Source organism: Neovison vison, chromosome 6, assembly GCF_020171115.1.
Source record: "Neovison vison isolate M4711 chromosome 6, ASM_NN_V1, whole genome shotgun sequence".
In the NCBI taxonomy this organism is placed as follows: domain Eukaryota; kingdom Metazoa; phylum Chordata; class Mammalia; order Carnivora; family Mustelidae; genus Neogale; species Neogale vison.
Window position 1 is genome coordinate 173,558,373 of NC_058096.1, and position 15,233 is coordinate 173,573,605.

General features: G+C 38.6%; 1 protein-coding gene across 2 annotated transcripts in view; it reads left to right on the forward strand.

Annotated features, from left to right (window-relative positions):
• The window catches only part of RAD18 (RAD18 E3 ubiquitin protein ligase), a 100,027-nt gene that overhangs the window by 15,602 nt on the left and 69,192 nt on the right, over positions 1-15,233 (forward strand). For both annotated transcript variants that reach the window (XM_044253103.1, XM_044253104.1), the window contains exons 3-4: positions 6,258-6,319; positions 7,798-7,868. In XM_044253103.1, the coding sequence (XP_044109038.1) occupies positions 6,258-6,319; positions 7,798-7,868 (133 nt within the window). The remainder of the gene's footprint in view (positions 1-6,257; positions 6,320-7,797; positions 7,869-15,233) is intronic.

Consider the following 15,233-nt stretch of genomic DNA (forward strand, 5'->3'; position numbering starts at 1 on the left):
GCTTTTTAATTTGATGAAGTCCCACTATTTTCACTTTCTTTTTTTTTTTGGCCAGGGCCTTTGTTATCATATCTAGGAAATCATTCCCAAGGATGATGTTATGAGGCTTTCCCCCTTTGTTTTCTTCTAAGAGCTTTATAGTTTCAAATCTTCATCCTTTTGCATGTGGAAATCTACTTTTTCCACCAGCATTTGTTGATGAGACTGCCCTTTATCCACTGTGTACCCTTGGTGCCCTTGTCAAAGACCATTTGACTGTGTATGTGTGGAACAGCCTCTCTCTCTCTGGTACTCTGCCCTAGAAATTCTAGCTACCTGGATTGCTCTGCATTCTGATCTTTGCTGCTTCACCTAGCAAGACTGATGGGCTGCTTGGCTCTTCTCCATATACTGTGGTCATGAAAATGCCTCCAGACAAAGCTTGGGCTGTGATAGAACTTTCTCATTTCTGCCCTTGTCCGAAGTCCGAAAATAGTTGTGTTTCATATATCCGTCCGGTCATATATTATTTTCATATATCCCTTTAGTTGTTTATGGAAGGATCGTAATTCTGGACCCTGTTACTTTCTCATGGACAGAGATGGGTGTCTCTTCTGTAGATGAAAGACTACTTTTTATGAATTCTGTGAACTCTACTTAGCTGAAAAAATTAGGCTGTACTTCCATTCTTTTTTTTTTTCATTGTTTATTTCTTTGTCACTTACAGTTGTCACTGATGTCATTTTTTATTTAAGAGGAAGTCAGTGGAGGGTACTTTCAGTAATTATTTTATGAGCACTTATTTTTCATATTGTACCTCTCATGATTTGATAGGCCTTTGCTACTAAACACATTTGTTACAGTTCCTGCAAGACCAGAGGTTGCTCTGTGGTCTGTGGTATTGTTTTAATGACACAAAAGGCCACAGAACTTAATAGGAACTAGGTAGGGCAATCATGTTCTGCTGTTGTTCTGGATCGACTAGAATTGGTGACCCAAATACTGTGTTTTTCTTCTTTTATATTCTTATGAGGCAGCACTGTGAGCAGGATGGGAGAAGAGCGATAGCTCACATCCGGATGGGACATACAGTTCTGCAGAACTGCGCGTATGGGAATGCTGGACTGCTGCTTGTCAGGAGGGATGGTTCTTTCTTCACAGCTAGCTGGTCATTTAACCCCAGAACTGGAGGCAGAGACCAGCTTTCTCAGCTTTCCAGGACCTATTCCTTTCAAACCGGAAACTAGATTTTCTTATTTTAACTCGACACAGGAGAAGAATTTTTGAAGTGGTTCATTTTCTCATACAAGCTTTAAGATCACACACAAAAATAATTGGTTTAACTTTTAGAAATTTGCTTTTTATTATTAGGATGCTAGGCTCTTTTGATATTTGAAAGCTAGCAGCTGGCTGTATCCTGTTTGAGATTAGAAATGCTTCCTTCCCCAAGGCTTGGGTGTTTCTGTGAAGCTACCCCCCTGCTTTTTTTAAAAAAGATTTATTTATTACAGAGAGAGAGGATGTGAGCTGGGGAGGGGCAGAGGGAGAGGGAAAGAATCTCATCTGACTCCCTGTGAGCTTGGAGCCTGACGTGGGGCTTGATCCCATGATTCTGCAGTCATGACCTGAGCCAAAATCAAGAGTCTGATGCTTAATCAATTGAGCCACCCAGGCGCTCCTGAAGCTACCCATTACATCACTATTTTATTCTACTCTCCTCCACCCTGTCCACAGAATTAGAGCTCATAGTTGGATTTTGGGAGGAAAAATAGACTTCACAGATGATTTAAATAAAGCCACTGAGGAATACATAGTCCAGAGCTCTTCAACAGCTCTAACTTTGATTGGAATATCATAGTTGCTCTTATGCTGGTCTGCAGTTCACCAGTACATATTTGGTAGTAAACTAGTAGACTGAAAGTAAGCCGAGAGCTTGATCTACTTTGGGCCTGTGTCTGGTTCTCTTTTTGTGAAACAAAACACATACAAGATTATGCAGAAGAGAAAGCAGTAGTCTCATTATGCATACTCTGGTACAGGTGATCCTGTTAGTGAAATAATATTTATTTCTATTATATAGGTATATATAATAAATGTATTTTATAAGCAAATTGTATATGTTTTAAATAATTAATAGGTTAAAAGCATGAGCTCTGGTACTTGCCTTTGCTACCTGTTTCCTTTGTGATCTTGGTTGAATTGGGTGAACCCTGAATTGCATTTTACTTATTGTAAAATAGGACTGATATTAGTACCAGCCTCAGGGTTGTTGTAAGGATCAAAAGAGTTAATACATAAAACATGCTTAAAAGAGAGCACATAGTAAGTGTACAGTGTTACATTAAACCACATAAAATTGCCAGTATTTGTTCTTTTTTTGATTTACTGAAAAATGACAACTTTATATAGTTAAATGTAGTAGCAAAAAAAATGCTAATTAAAAAAAATTGTTGTTCAATCAGAATCACATATTATGGATGCAATTTACTGGCCCAAATGCATTGAATCCATATGACTGGGGGTAGGGCCTGGGAAACTAAAAAATTAAAACCAACAATAATCTCTCCCGGGTGATTCATATAAGTAGCCGGGTTTGGGAATTCTTGATTTACAACATTGCTTAGGAGATTTTTTTATACTGTGAAGGTAATAACACTGATAGTCAAGAGAATGAATCTGGGGAGAAATTTTGCCTCAGAATGAATCATACCTCATGTTTCAGTTATATCTGATTTAGGTGATATTTTGGACTTTTATAGCCTTTAGAGTCAGTGCTGGAATGAATTAAAGACTTTTGGGATTGGTGGTATGGAATGAATGCATTTTGCACAGGAGAAGGCATGGATTTTCAGGGTGCAAGGAGCAGAATGGTGTGGACTGAACTGTGTCCCTCCCAGAATTCATAAGCCCTAATCCCTAGTGTATTTGGGAGTATTTGGGAGTTATTTAGGTTTAGTTGTGACCATGAAGGTGGGGTCCTGATGAGGGAGTTAGTGCCCTTGAAAGAAGAGACATATATAGCTTGTTCTCTCCCCCCTGCCAAGAGAGGACACTTTGAGTAGGCAGCCATCTACAAGCCAAAAAGAGAGTCCTCACCACAAACTGATCATATGGCATCTTGATATCGAACTTCTAGCCTCCAGAACTGTGAGAAAATAAATTTAGGCACCAACATATGGTATTTTGTTGTGGCAGCCAGAGCAGATTACATCTAATCCTCCCTCCAGTACTTTGTATCATTGATGTCATTTATTCCGTTTACACATAAGCGCACATAAGAATGAAAATATGTGTGTATGTTTTTATATATATGTGAATATAATAAATATATGAAGAAACTGAAGACACTGTTACCTGTTAGATCAATTAAGAATAAGAAAAATGAAAGTTTTTATTTTACCTATATTTATTCCTTCTCCAGTGCTTTTCCTTTGTTTATATAGATCTAGGCTTCTGACTTGTTTTCCTTCTCTCTGAAGAACTTTTTTTTTTTTTTTTAAAGACTTTATTTATTTGTTTGACAGGCAGAGATCACAAGTAGGCAGAGAGGTGGGCAGAGAGAGAGAGAGAGGAAGGGAAGCAGGCTCCCTGCTGAGCAGAGAGCCCGATGTGGGGCTCGATCCCAGGACCCTGGGATCATGAGCCGAGCCAAGCCAAAGGCAGAGGCTTTAACCCACTGAGCCACCCAGGTGCCCCTCTGAAGGACTTTTTAAAAGATTTCTTATGATGCAGGTCTACTGGGAGCAAAGTCCTCCATTTTCATTTGTCAGAGCAGGTCTGTTTCTCTTTTACTTTTAAAGGATTATTTCACAGGACATAAAATTCTAGGTTGGTGGTGGGTTCTTTTCTTTCAGTTCTCCATTATCTTCTTGCTTGCATGGTGTCTGAGAAGTTGGATTTAATTCTTTCTTTGGTTATCTGTAGCTAAGGTGTCGTCCCCCCACCCCCACCCCAGCTTCTTTTCAAGATTATTTTCTTTATCTTTGATTTTTTGCAGCTCAAATATGATATAACAGGTTGTAGGGTTTTGTGAGTTTTTTTTGGCATTTTTCCTTCTTGTGTTCTCTTGGCTTCCTGGATCCCTGGTTCGCTTTCTGACCGTTTGGGGGGGAATTCTCAGTCATTATTGCTTCAAATATTTTGGTTTTTTTTTCCCCATCTTTCTTCTCCTTTTGGTATTGCTATTACATGTATATCACACCTTGTATAATGTCCTGCTACAAAATGTTCTTAAATATTGTTCTGTTTTTTTCACTTTTGTAGTTTCTATTGAGATATTCTTAAGTGCAGTGATTTTTCCCTTAGCTGTGTCCAGTCTACTGATACCATCAAAGGTATTTGTCATTCTTTTTGCAGTGATTTTCATCTCTAGCATTTCTTTTTGATTCTTTCTTAGAATTCCCATCTCTCTGCTTACATTACCCATCTGTTCTTCCATGTCATCAACTTTGTCCAGTTGTTTTAAATTCCTGGTTTTTTAATTCCAGCTTTTGTGCCATATTTGGCTATGATTCTGATGAGTGCAGTTTCTTTAAGCTATGTCTTGCTTTTTAGTATGCCTTGTAGTTTTTTCCTAATAACCAGTAATTGGTTACCTAATAACCAGTAATAACCAGTGATGTACTAGGGAAATGGGACTGTAAATAGACCTTTATAAAGTAATGTGGCCATGAGATGTCAGAAGTACCGTGTTTTGTAGTTCTATGATTATATCTATCATTTAGTGAGCCCATGCCCTAGACTGTGAACTTCACAACAAACTTCAAGTGTGTTCTTCCCCTTGGTGGGACAGGTAGAGGTAGCTGGAGTTGCTTATTTCCCTTCCTGAGGTTAGCTCTGATAATACCCCCAGAGACTTGGGACTGGTAAAGTTTCTCTTGAGGGCAGGCCTTGTTAAGGAGAACAGAGTGCTCTGATGTATTGCAGAATGATTACTTTCCCTTCTCCCTGCAGAAGGATTATGGGATTTTTCAGGTTGTCACTTTGAGTACTGGGTAGAACCCTTGGAGCTGAAATTCATGTATGTTTGGGCCTACCCTATATCTTGGATCCCCTGGAGTTTTTAACTCTCATACTCCACCCTGCTGAGCTTCCAGTGATTTGCCAATTACAATTCAAGTTTTCCTGCCCCAGCACTGGTTCTAGCAGAGGCTTTTTCTCTGGTTCTTGTGGAGGTTTCTGCTCTGGTAAGTTCTGATTCTCTTTGTCCAGCCTTTCTGACTCTAATTTTGGAGCAACAGCCTGTCTGTTAACCTCACTTCTCTGATAGAGCTAGGAAGAGCTGATTTTTCAGTCTTTTTACTTGTTATTAGATGGAGATGGGTTAATGACTTTCTAACTCCTTACCTGTAAACCTGTAAACCGGAATTTCCCCTTTATTCATCTTTGCTTCCCCACAAAACTTAACCCATTGCCTATTTTATCTTCTCTTTTAACATGTTCTTTCATTTTTACCCCTGGTTGTTCTTGCTGAGGCTGCCGGGACTTGTTGATTTCCTCGTTATCTATACCCAAAATCATACTGTCTCCTCCTCTTTAACTAAACTGAATCGTTTTTAGTGAGGCCCCTTCACTAAGCTGAATTTGGACTGATAGCAAATTAGCTACCATTAAGGGAGCATTCTATTTAGTCACATTTTCCCCTCCTTTGGGAGATCATTTTATACTGCCTTGGATGTGAAGAATTTAGTTAATGACAATTTCCTGCTTAAATCCTTAGGATTTATTACAATGAATGTTACTGAAATTACCTCACTACTTTGTTAGCTCCTTGAGGTCAAGAACCTTCCCTTATATATTTTTCTTTTCTGAGTGCTTGCCACAAAGTACTTGTTATATGTGGGATGTTCGACATCATTTGTAGAGTTAGGATGTAGAAATCCCTAATTGATAGCCTAGGTATATATTATTTTTTAACATGTGTATATCTTATTTCAAAATTTATATTTTAGAATGTTAGGCATAGGGATGTCTGACATGTATATACAGTATCCATCCCAGGTCTTACATGTATATTTCCTACATTTTATGGAGTTGTGATATCCTAGGGACTCACAATTATTATTATTTGCTATCTTTCCCTGTCCTAAAAATGCTACTTTGTCACTTTTGCGAGTATGCATAGGTAGAGTAGAGGTGTTGGAATTTTGAGATTATAATGATATGCCTTAGATGATGGAAATGTTCTAGGGCTTAAGTCAGATTTTGATAGAAGTCAGATTCCTATGTTATTAATGTAGGTTAACTAATTTATTACGTTGCATTTGTTTTTTTTGCAGACTGTTCTCTTTGTATAAGAAAATTCCTGTCCTATAAAACACAATGTCCAACTTGTTGTGTGGTAAGTTTTTCTTTCCTGTTTTTTTCTTGTAAACTTAATTGATTGGTGCAAATTTCTGTATCATGTATACACGGAAGCTCAAGGGAAGAGGTATAATTATTGAATTAAGCTACATAAAAGACATTTTCAGAAAGAACCTCTAAAACACATAAATAGAGACCTGGGCTTTGTTCAATTTTTCATAAAGATTTCAAAACCTAAATGTATTTTAGGAAGTAGAAACTAATTCTAAGATCAGGATATAGCACTTTTAAGTCTTATGATCTATGTTTAATGGCTTGGCTTCTCATGTTTTATAATTTTTCACCCTGGGTAGAAAATCTGATGGTAGGATTATTCATTTGCATAGGGTTGGTATTTAAGTATTTGTGTGGAAGCCAAAGATTCATGGCCATTGGGTCGAGCCCAGCCTAATTGGTTCCTTACTTCTTTTTCTTCTTCTTTTTTAAAAAAGATTTTATTTATTTATTTATTTTAGTAAAAGAAAGAGGGAGGGAGTGAGGGTGGGGGAAGGAGCAGAGGGAGAAGGAGAGAAACTCAAGCAAACTCCACAGTGAGCAAGGAGCCTGACCCAGGGCTCAGTTTCACAATCCTTAGATCATGACCTGAGCTGAAATCAAGAGTCAGGTGCTTAACTGTCTGAGCCACCTAGGTATCTCATAACGGTCCCTTACTTCTTTCTCAAATTAGACCTTCATGGAAAATAGTAGGAAATTTGATGTTAGAGTTTCTGAAGCATTTCAAGTAGGCAAAAAGGTAGGTAAAAGGGGCAAGTAAACATAAATGGGAATAAAGAAAAAAGAAGAGGCAGTGAGGTCTAATAGAAAGGATACTGGGACTAATTGAAGGGTTTGGGTTTTAGTTTGGTGCCTCTGGTAGGTACATGGTGTTAAGATGTCATTGAACTTCTCTGAACTATTTCCCTACATTAGAAATGATGCAGTTTGGCTCCCAAGTTTAATCTCTTTATAAGTTGATGTCTTGCCATAGCCAAGATTATATCATTAAGGAGATGAACTGAATACCATTCATGCCAAATAACTACGGAATCTGTCATTTTTCTGTTGCATTCCTTAACACCAACCTTGTTTTTACCTTTCTTGTAGCACCTAATGCCTCTCCCTATGTGGTCACTTAAAAGAGCATCTCTGTTCTGTTTTTCAGGAGAAATTTTTTGGGATGGTATTTTGAATAACGATTCTTGCTCATGTTAGGTTTTATCGTAGTTGTACAGAGCATATACGATTTTATCAAAGGCTGTAGAGAACTTTTATCAGACTTTCAGTCAGCAGATGCTGCTTCACTGTTTTAAAATTCCATATTAGTATGAGATAAATGAACTTTATTTTGAGGCTTTCCTGGAAGACTTAGTGGGATGGGGAGTCTCAGGAGGTTGGATCACACATTTTCAAAACAAGATTATGACAAGTTATTTTATTATTTCTGACCTTTTTCCATCTGTTGTTTTTCCTTTCTAGACAGTCACAGAGCCGGACCTAAAAAATAACCGCATATTAGATGAACTGGTAAAAAGCTTGAATTTTGCACGGTATGATTTAATTTTGTGACTAACCCCTAATTGCTCTGGCCTTTTATATGAGTCCCCTCTTTTCTTTGTGAACCTTTGGGGATTAGAGAATGCAGGGTTGGATATTTTGGGTAAAAGAAAGGAAGTGACAACAGTCATTTATCACTTATGGACAATCTAATGGTAATAATATTTTCTTCCTTTACTTAACAGAAAGTCTCATCATGAAAAACAAAAGTTAAAATGCAGATTTGAGCACTTACTTTTGGGTACTACAAAGATCCTCCAGCTTCATCTTTTATTTTTCCTGTCCTACCCCTAGAATCATCCATTTTTTCAAGGCGTTCCTTTTATTGGAGAATGGTATTTAGGATCAGGATCTGGAGCTAGGTATGATCTTTGTTACTGAGGTGTCATTGCTAGCTCTCAGTGGACAGAGCTGGATAACATATGCATGTATACATATGTGTATACTAACCCACGTGTACACGCTTATCTATAATTGTATCTATGGCTGTTATTTATTAACCCATTAATTCTTAATCTGATTTACTCAGCATGTATAAGATGGTATGCCATGTGAAATAGATTAATTGCTGGTACTTTATACAGCTCAGAAATGTAGTTTTATTTCTTAGCATGATGGTAAAAGTAAGTTTGGTCTCCAAAGGGATATAAAAAGGCATATTTTAACAAACAGTATCTTCAATTATTTTTCATTTTAATCGTGCAAGTCAATCAGGAGCTTTTATTCTGAAGGTACTGTGTTTAGATAATAGGTGCCCATCTCCTTAAGTATATGACTTCTTAGCTGTTGGGACAGTTTTGGAGGTACATTACAATGGTTCTGAAATGTAAAGAGGTTTCTTCCAGTAGAATCATACATTTATTTCATTGGGTTGTGTCCTGAAAATGATCAGGTTTAGGCCTCTGAACTTGCCTATTATGACATTTTAGAAATTGGCCTGTTTAGTCATTTCCCTAAACAGAATCCTAAAAGGATGCTATTTCCTAGATTAAGAAACTCTGAGAGTCTCCGATTCTTACAATTACAGTTTTTGCTTATTTTAAAATCTTTCACCAGTTAGATTTTGCAGTCTTGAGAAAGGATGGAGCCATGTCTTTAGAAAGAAATTTAAAAAATTTTTTAATTTAAATTCAATTTAATTAACATATGTTATATAATTCGTTTCAGAGGTAGAATTCAGTGATTCATCAGTTGCAGATAACATTCGGTGCTGCTTATTACATCAAGTGTCCTCCTTCATGGCCATCACCCAGTTACCCCATCTGCCTACCCAGCCACCCCACCTCCAGCAACCCTCAATTTGTTCACTATAGTTAAGAATCTCTTATGGTTTGCCTCCCTCTCTGTTTTCCTCTTATTTTATTTTTCCTTCCCTTCCCCTATATTCATCTCTTTTGTTTCTTAAATTCCACATATGAGTGAAATCATATGGTGTTTATCTTTCTCTGATTTATTTTGCATAGCATAAGACCCTCTAGTTCTAGCCACATTGTTGCAAATGGCAAGATTTCATTCTTTTTGATGGCTGAATAATATTCCTGTGTGTGTGTGTGTGTGTGTGTGTGTGTGTGTCTGTCTGTCTCACATATTCTTTATCCATTCATCTGTCGATGGACTTCTGGGCTCTTTCCATAGTTTGGCTATGGTGGACATTGCTGCTATAAACATCAGGGTGCCTGTGCCCCTTCAAATCAGTACGTTTGTATACTTCGGATAAATACCTAATTTACTGCAATTGCTGGGTCATAGGGTAGTTCTGTTTTTAACTTTTTGAGGAAACTTCATACTGTCGTCCCCTGTAGCTGCACCAGTTAGCATCCCCACCAACAGTATAAGAAGGTTCCCCTTTCTCTGTATCCTCGCCAGCATCTTTTGTTGCCTGAGTTCCTACTTTTAGCCATTCTGACCAGCGTGAAGTGGTGTCTCATTGTGATTTTCATTTGCGTTTCCCTGATGTCTAGTGATGTTGAGCATTTTTTCATGCGTCTCTTAGCAGTTTTTGTGTCTAGAAAGGATTTTATTAGTTGTTTGATTTTTCCTGAGACAGTAAAATTGAATCTCAAGGTTTATTTTTTTCTTAGCTGGTACTGAAAGTATAATGACTTCCCTGTTAGGAGGAAGGGACTGTCACAAAGCAAGCACACATTTGTTGAAGAGAAGTAATCAGTATCTTTGGGTTTATAGACCTTTTGAGAACTTAAAGGGAAGCCTTGGAATGATAGAACTCACCCCTTTCCTGCCTCCTCCCAAAAGGAATGGGCTGTTTAATTGTTCATTTTAGTGGGTGTGGCAGGGTAAGAAGCATTCTTTGTGGATTTGGGATGGATTTTATCTTTTCTTTCTCCCTCTGTTTGCCTTGGAATTGCCTTATGGTGGACATTTGTCATCTCTAAAGTGCTATGGTACCTTATTTGCAAAATTAGTTGGGATGAAATTTAGGCTAGTCAATTTCAGTATTTGCTTGACATCTGGTTTAGGATTGATGAAAGAAGAAGTTTAATTTTATGACTAAAATATAAGACATTTGTGTTGTTTGTCAATTTTGTTTCTTTCTTATCTGTTATTGCCATTTTAAGACATGATGATTTTAAAAACTTTAATATTCTCAACTGAAATAAAAGAGTATTGGAAATAATTCCAGAGATTTTTCAGATAAAAGACTGATATTCAGGGATGCCTGGATGGCTTAGTCTGTTAAGTGTCTGGTCATGATCTCGGGGTCCTGAGATTGAGTCCCACCTTGGACTCCCTGGTTAGTGGGGAGCCTGCTTCTTCCTCTGCCTGCCTCTCCACCAGCTTGTGCACACACACACTTTCTCTCATTCTCTGCTAAATAAATAAATAAATAAAATCTTTAAAATAAAATAATGTTCTTCAGAAATGGTGGTGTTGAACAAAACTATTCAGAATATTTTTGTCTAAGTGGAACATCATTCTTGACCTAAGTAAGAAAATACTCTTTCTGTGTTTTTGTGTAGCAGCCAGTTTACATCAATGTCATTATTACAAATTGAGAGTGCACAGCATCATTTACTGCTTTGATTTATCCCCATCAAGGTATGGATTTTTCTCCAGGTTCTTATTCCAAGTTTAGAATTTAAACGTTTTATTTATTTATTTATTTATTTATTTATTTATTTATGATTTTACTTATTTATTTGTCAGAGAGAGTGAGCAAGAGAACGTAAGCACTGGGGAGAGGCAGGCTCCCACTGAGCAAGGAGCCAGATGGGGGACTTGATCCTAGGACCCTGGAATCATGACCTGAGCCGAGGGCAGATGCTTAACCAACTGAACCACCTAGGTGTCCCAGAATTTAAACCTTTTAGATGAATATTATAATAGATAATTCCCTTAGCATCTTATAAAAGAATGTAGAATATACCTTTTCTGATGATACAGTTTAGAGCATACTGGCTTTGGATTCAAGCACAACTGGGTTCTAGTCCCGGCTCTTCTAGTTGTGATGCGACTGTGATCAAAATATTAAACCTTTCTGGCCTCTATTCCCCATCTGAAAAGTGGGAATAATAATATTGATACTTTCAGGGATTGTTTTAAGGATTAGAAGTGAGAAGTTATACTAAGAGATACCCAGCATAATACCTGGAACAAAGGAATCTTAAAAAAGATTGCTGTCATTATTATCATATGTATTTTACCTGCACTTATATTGTCTTCACTTATATTATAGATTGATGTCCTAAGGTGTTAATAAGAATTTGTGCTTCGGTGGGCCTCTGCCTGTTTAACCAAACGGTCTTAGACCGCCGTTTGCATGTTTTGGATCAGAAGAGCATTTGTAGGGACTTTTACTAATTAATGAAATCCATGGACTTAATCGCATGGATTTCGTGACCATGTCTACCCAAAAACCTATTTTGATTCTTGATTCTTGGCTGCATTCTGAAGAAGTAAGGTTATTGTATAGTTAACAAATGAGCAACATTTTCCTGTACTTCATGGAGTCACAGTTATTCTGAAGATCTGTAATTCATTCCCCAAATCTGAGCATCTATGATGAATGCTATTAGGCATTATAATACCAACTTTCTTTAAATTAAATTTATAGGAGTGATAGGAATGAAAGAAAGGTTACCAATTTAGTTTAAGTATCCATTTTGGAATTAATATTTTCACATAGCTCATACTTAAGGTATATGAATTGCAGTAGTCTCATGGTTTTAAATACCATATGTCCATTCATGGCTTTCAAATTTATATCTTCAGCTAGATCTCACCCCAGAACTCCACACTCATATATCCAGCTGCTTACCTCTGCTTGGACCTCTTCAAAGGAATTCTTGATTTCTCTATGCTGCCTGCAGTCCCCTACTCCAAATGTATTGTTCCCACAGTCTTCTCATCTTGTTAAATGGCAGTTCTGTCCTTTCATTTGCCCAGACCAAAAACCTTGAAGTCATCCCTGACTCTTTCCTTTCACACTTAATCTGTCATTCCTTCAATAAATCCTGTTGGCTTTATCACTGACAGACTTCCTGAAACCGAAGCTTTTCATCACCCTGCCGGAATTATCCTACCCAAGCCAGTGTCAGCTTGGACTTTTGTGGTCACTTTCTGGTGGTCTTCCTTTTTTTTTTTTTAAAGATTTTATTCATTTATTTGACAGACAGAGATCACAATAGGCAGAGAGGCAGGCAGAGAGAGGGGGAAGCAGGTTCCCCACTGAGCAGGAGCCCGATGTGGGGCTTGATCCCAGGATCCTGAGATCATGACCTGAGCTGAAGGCAAAGGTTTTAACCCACTGAGCCACCCAAGTGCCCCTCTGGTGGTCTTTCTTATTTCTGCTTTTGCCATCTGATAGTTCTTCTGAGGCCAGCAACCAAAGTGATCCTTTAAAAAGGGGTCCTTTAAGAAGTCAGATCATACTTAATATTGTCCTGAGGTTGTATCCCATCTCATTTGGAGCAAAAGCCAGAGTCCTCTCCCCTCAGTGACAGTCCACTGTCCCTTTCTGACTTCTCTCCCACTTTTCAGTCCCTCGTTTATTCTGCTCCAGGCACCTGTTTGCCTGTTTCTTAAACATGTCACTCATACACTAACCCTAGAGACTTTGTACTTACTGTTATTTCTTGGTGAAACACTGTTTCCCCAGATAGTCACATGGCTTAGTCCTTCAGTTTCTTCAGGCCCTGTTTTTCATAGGGCATGTTCTCGGTGAGGCCTTCTGTGACCATTCTGTAAGGAGTATCAAGCTCATCCCCTCCTCATGCACAGCTTTGCTGGCTTCCTTTTTTTGCTGTAGCACTTTTATATACATCATGAGCATCTCACATCTTTTCCCTTACTAGAGTATAAGGTTTGTGAGGACAGGTGATTTTGTTCATTGTTTTATTTCCACTGCTGAAAAGTACCCTGAAAGTAGCCGGCACACGAAGAAGTTAATGAGTTTCAATTTTGGTGAGGGGCATAATTTTATCACTGCAATAGTGCAACTGTCTGACACCTATTTTTTTTTCTAAGATTTTATTTATTTATTTGACAGAGAGAGAGAGCACAAATGGGCAGTAGCAGGCAGAGGGAGAGGGAGAAGCAGGCTTCCTGCTGAGGGAGTAGCTTGACATGGGGCTTGATCCCAGGACCCTGGGATCATGACCTGAGCTATATGCAGACACTTAACCCACTGAGCCACCGAGGTGCTCCTGTCTCCCACTTTTTTTCAGCATGTACAATCATACCTTGTTTTATTGTACTTTGCAGGTATTTAATTTTTTGACAAAAGTTTTGGCCAAAAGTTTTTGGCCACCCTGCATTGAGCGAAGTCTATTATTATCATTTTTCCAACAGCATTTGCTCACTTTGTGTCTGAGTCAAATTTGGCAATTGTTAAAATATTTCAAAGTTTTTCTTTATTGTTATGGTGATCTGTGGTCAGTAATATTTGATGTTACTATTGTGATTGTTTTGGGGGCTCTGCAAATTGCAGCCACATATGACCACAAACTTAACTGACTAATGTTGTATGTGTTCTGCTTTTCCAATCACTGGCCATTTCTCTCCCTCTTCTTGGATCTCCATATTCCCTGAGACACAACAGTATTTAAATTAAGCCAGTTAATGACTCTCCAAGCCATTTAAGTGTTCAAATGAGAGGAGAAGTCACAAGTCTCCCTTTAGATCAAAAACAAAGAATGATTCAGTTTAGTAAAGAAGGCATGCTGAGGGGTGCCTGGTTGGCTCAGTGGGTTAAGACTCTGCCTTCAGCTCAGGTCATGGTCTTGGGGTCTGGGGATCGAGCCCTGCATCAGGCTCTCTACTCAGCAGGAGCCTGCTTCCCCCCTCTCTCCTCCTGCCTCTCTGACTACTTTTGATCTCAATCTCTCTCTCTCTCTCAAATAATTAAATAAATAAATGTCTTTTTAAAAAAAAAAAAAAGAGGGCATGCTGAAAACTGAGATAGGCTGAAAGCTAGGCTTCTTGTGCCAAACAGCCACATTTTTGAAGGAAAGTGAAATTGTTATTCCAGTGAACACATGGATAATAAGAAAGCAAACAGACTCGTTGCTGATATGGAGAAAGTTTGACTGGTCTGGATCGATCACACCAGCTACAAATTCCCTTAAGCCAAACCCTAGTGGAGAACAAGTCCCTAACTCTGTCATTCTGTGAAGGCTGAGAGAGGTGAGCAAGCTGCAGAAGAGAAGGGGTGGTTTCTGGGGCTTAAGGGAAGAAGCTGTCTCCTTAAAATAAAAGTACAAAGTGACTCAAGTGCTGATACAGAAGCTGCAGCAAGTGCTCCAGGAGATCTTGCTGAGATCATGAATGAAGGCGCCTGCACTAAACAACAGATTTTCAAAATAGACAAAAACAGCCTTCCGGAGCTCCAGTGGCGCAATCGGTTAGCGCGCGGTACTTATACGACAAAAACAGCCTTCTTTTGGAAGAAGAGGCCATCTAGGACTTGGCATAGCTAGAGAGAAGTCAGTGCCTGGCTTCAACACTACAAAGGACTGGCTGACTCTCTTGTGAGGGGCTAATGTAGCTGGTGACTTGAAGTTGAAGCCAGTGCTCATTTACCACACAGATAATCCCAGGGCCCTGAAGAATTATGCTAAATCTACTCTGCCTCTGCTCTATAAATAAACAACAGAGCCTGGATGACAATACATCTGTTGACAACATGGTTATGCTCATTGACAATGTATCTGGTCACCTAAGAGCTCCAGTGGAGACGTATGAGATTAATGTTGTTTTTGTGCCTGCTAACACAGCATCCATTTTGCAGCCCATGGATCAAGGAGTAATTTAAACTTTCAAGTCTTATTATTTAAGAAATACGTTTTAGGGGCACGTGGGTGGCTCAGTGGATTAAAGCCTCTGCCTTCCGCTCGGGTCAT